Raw genomic sequence first — 3,128 nt, forward strand, 5'->3', positions numbered from 1 at the left:
GGCTCACACTTTACTGAATGGTCAGCCACATGGATAAGACGCATCAATGAAGGCCTTTCACAAAGGGCTGACACTTTACTGATTGGTCAGCCACATGGATAAGACGCATCAATGGAGGCGACTCAGCTTCACTCAGCGGGAAATTCACCCAGGGACTATCTGAGGAATTGTTCTTCGAGAGACAGAAGGGCAGACGTCTAGTTGACGGTAAATCCCAAAAAGGGAGGTAAGGGCAAAAGTAAGGTTCGCTGGCAGAAGGGAGGCAGTAGATCGGCCAGTGGGCCTGAAACAATGATTACGATTAGTCTCATCGAAAAACCTATAAACTTGTGCCTAACTAGGGCCCCCAGTTGCTTCTAAACCATTTGCCCATCGATTAGACCCATGAGATGTGATATGGTTTACGTGCAAAAACATTACGGATGTTCAGTTGATGGACACTGAAATAGCACTTGGGGTGGCATCGATGCCTGAGTAGGTATAGACCAGAACTCTATGACGTATGACTAAGACAGTGAAGTCACTACGTTATAGGTACCCTCCGTTAGTCTAGCCGTTAGCATCACACCGTGATATCACGGACGGTCAGCATCGGCAGCTCTCCGGTAGTGGGGAATGAGTATTAGATCAGTGAGCTAGTACTATGAGGCTAATAGTGTCATTACTTAGTCTAGTAATATGAGGCTAACCATGACTGTAATGGAGGAACTTTCATTTTGTGCTGTTGCGTTGGTCCACAGTTGGGGAAACATTGAACCTTCGGTAAATACTGGTCGATATATGAGTTGAACTTATTGAGTTCTTGAGTGCTAATACGCCAAAATGTTTGGGTTGCCTTTCATAATAGAAAATGTATATTACAAAAATTCCATTAGCCTGAATCAGGCTGGCTAATGGCGTAAGAGCTTTACTTCATAGTCGACCCTGTTGCCCACTTCACAGGTAATGCGGGATTGGGCGATGTCAATCGCCAGTGACGTATGGATGGTATACTACCAGAACACCTGTAGTACTGTACTACTAGTACAGGCTTTTCACTTGATGACCATAAATGGCCCGACTGGACGGTTAGATAGACTATCCAACATGATGTCGATCATTTTGACCCATTTTATTTGACATCATGTGTCGCCGACGATTAGGCGGCGAAGGGCCCTACATTCACAAACTAGGTCACACAAGTGAGTATTATCTGCTAGTTTGACCATCCAAGACCTACAGCGGCCTAAAACTCGCTGGCGCTATGACATGGAAAACCGAAACTAACTCGCCACAGAGTCACAAGGCTCGTGTTCGGGTTTCATGTTTAGGTTTTCCTCCCGCATACTCGTATTCGTGGGATTTTACACGCAATAATCAACCTGGACTCAGCACCACACGATACCATGCTGGAAAATAATGAGGCGTCAAAAAGCAGATACTATAGCCGCGTTATGATCACACCTGCCCCAGAAGCAGGTGCTCAGGCTGTGATGAGACTCATTGAAGAAGTTGAGCGATAGGAGGACAGAAAAAAAGCGCCACTCCTCAGTAGGAGTGGCGGCAAGAGCCGATGACGTTTCTCGGCAGACAGAAGACTTAACAGGGATCGGGAGTACCGTGATCGAGATAACAAGATTTGTAGTACACATTTTGTACTATCCAGGGCCACAATCAGATGTTGAAAAGGTTGATCTCCTCGTGATTAAAGACACTCAAACTACCCGTGTGACTGTAGAAGGGCGCCCAGATACCATAAGCAACAGGGAAGTCGAGTGTGTACTTCAGGAAACTTCCACCTGTTGATTGAACGAGGAAGGTACCCTTAACTATGAATCCGGTGACTAGGGCATCGAGTCCACCCTCCAGCGGGATGTAGTTTCCGATCAAATTATCGGCACCGCCACCGACCACTCCAACACCACCGAATGTAGCAGTTAGCAGATCTGTGTTACCAGCCTTGAGCGACACCGAGCCACTGAGTTCATAACCACAGGCTATCTTCACTGGACCATCGGAATGCCTAGGGTTCCCACCGTCCAGAATTTGAAGACCAGCGGTAGCCTCGAGGCGTACTTCGCCATCGGTTGCAAAGACGACGGCAGTGCCCCCACCAGATATATGGAGGTCAACAGCAAGTTTGCTCTCCTGGACGAGTATGAATCCGGCCGAAATACGTTTTTCATCGGGCGAATAATGGTCGAACAGCGATCCTTTGACATCGATGGTAGAATCTTTCGTGTTTATTCCAGCATGGACACAGAAGATGTCACTATCCGGCTTCTTCGTCAAGCTACACTCTGCAGGGAAAGCCATTTGAAGAACAGCTTGAAGGTGCCTACCATGGTTTTGATCCTTAAAGTACTCTTCAGCAGCACTGTTTGGTTCAATACCAAAATACTTGATAGGTTGAAATATAGATGACGCATTGTTATTGCGAAGACCTCGAGCGCCGCGACCGTTCTTCATCCAATCCAGTACCGACCAACGTCTTTCATAAGCCGAATAGAATAGACGCTCAGCTTCTGACAAGTACTTCCCAGACACAATCGCGGTACTGTGAGTATGGAATGCAGAGCTGACGAACGGGTTCTGTGCTGACATGTTGTATTCAACAGAACTCGCATAAGTGGCGTGGAGCTCGTCAACAGCCTCCTTGAGGCTCATATCCCCTTTGAGCTCGCCGTAAGCTGTCACCAACACTTCTTGATAGAGTTCGTTACCCATATAGCTATTCCTGGCCTCCATCTTCAATACTTTACCATCAACATTTCCATCCATGTACACAGTGAAGAAGTCGGCCCCCAGTCCTTCCTTAGCGAACCCATCAAGTGTATCACCTCCTGGCATGTTGGCGGCGTAGCCGACGAGTACCCGTGCCGGAGTCCCATCGAGGTTGGTTTTTCCAACCTCAGTGAAGCCGAACTCAGTAAGGTAGGTGGCATATCTAAAGGCCTGTCCCTGAGCCTCGTAGTTAGTGTTACCATCTACTGCGCTTTCACTGAGGACCTTCGCAATTCCCCCGAAGACTTCCTCATGTTTACTATAATCAGCAGAGTTGGCCGTGAGCACATATTTGTACGGTCTGTTAGGAAGGGCTTGGACTCTAGCCATACCATCATCAGTCAAAATAATATCTTCTCTTTCGG

The 3,128-nt window shown here is 47.4% G+C and overlaps 1 protein-coding gene across 1 annotated transcript; it reads right to left on the reverse strand.

The window, feature by feature from the left end:
- Positions 1 to 1,653: 1,653 nt before the first annotated feature.
- Pmar_PMAR028914 (hypothetical protein) lies at positions 1,654 to 3,093 on the reverse strand (the record flags this gene model as incomplete). The annotated part of the gene is made up of 1 exon (XM_002768452.1): positions 1,654 to 3,093. One exon carries the CDS (start codon positions 3,091 to 3,093, stop codon positions 1,654 to 1,656), a length of 1,440 nt encoding a protein of 479 aa, XP_002768498.1.
- Positions 3,094 to 3,128: the final 35 nt, after the last annotated feature.

The sequence above is a fragment of the Perkinsus marinus genome, assembly GCF_000006405.1.
Source record: "Perkinsus marinus ATCC 50983 genomic scaffold scf_1104296968146, whole genome shotgun sequence".
Lineage (NCBI taxonomy): Eukaryota > Perkinsozoa > Perkinsida > Perkinsidae > Perkinsus > Perkinsus marinus.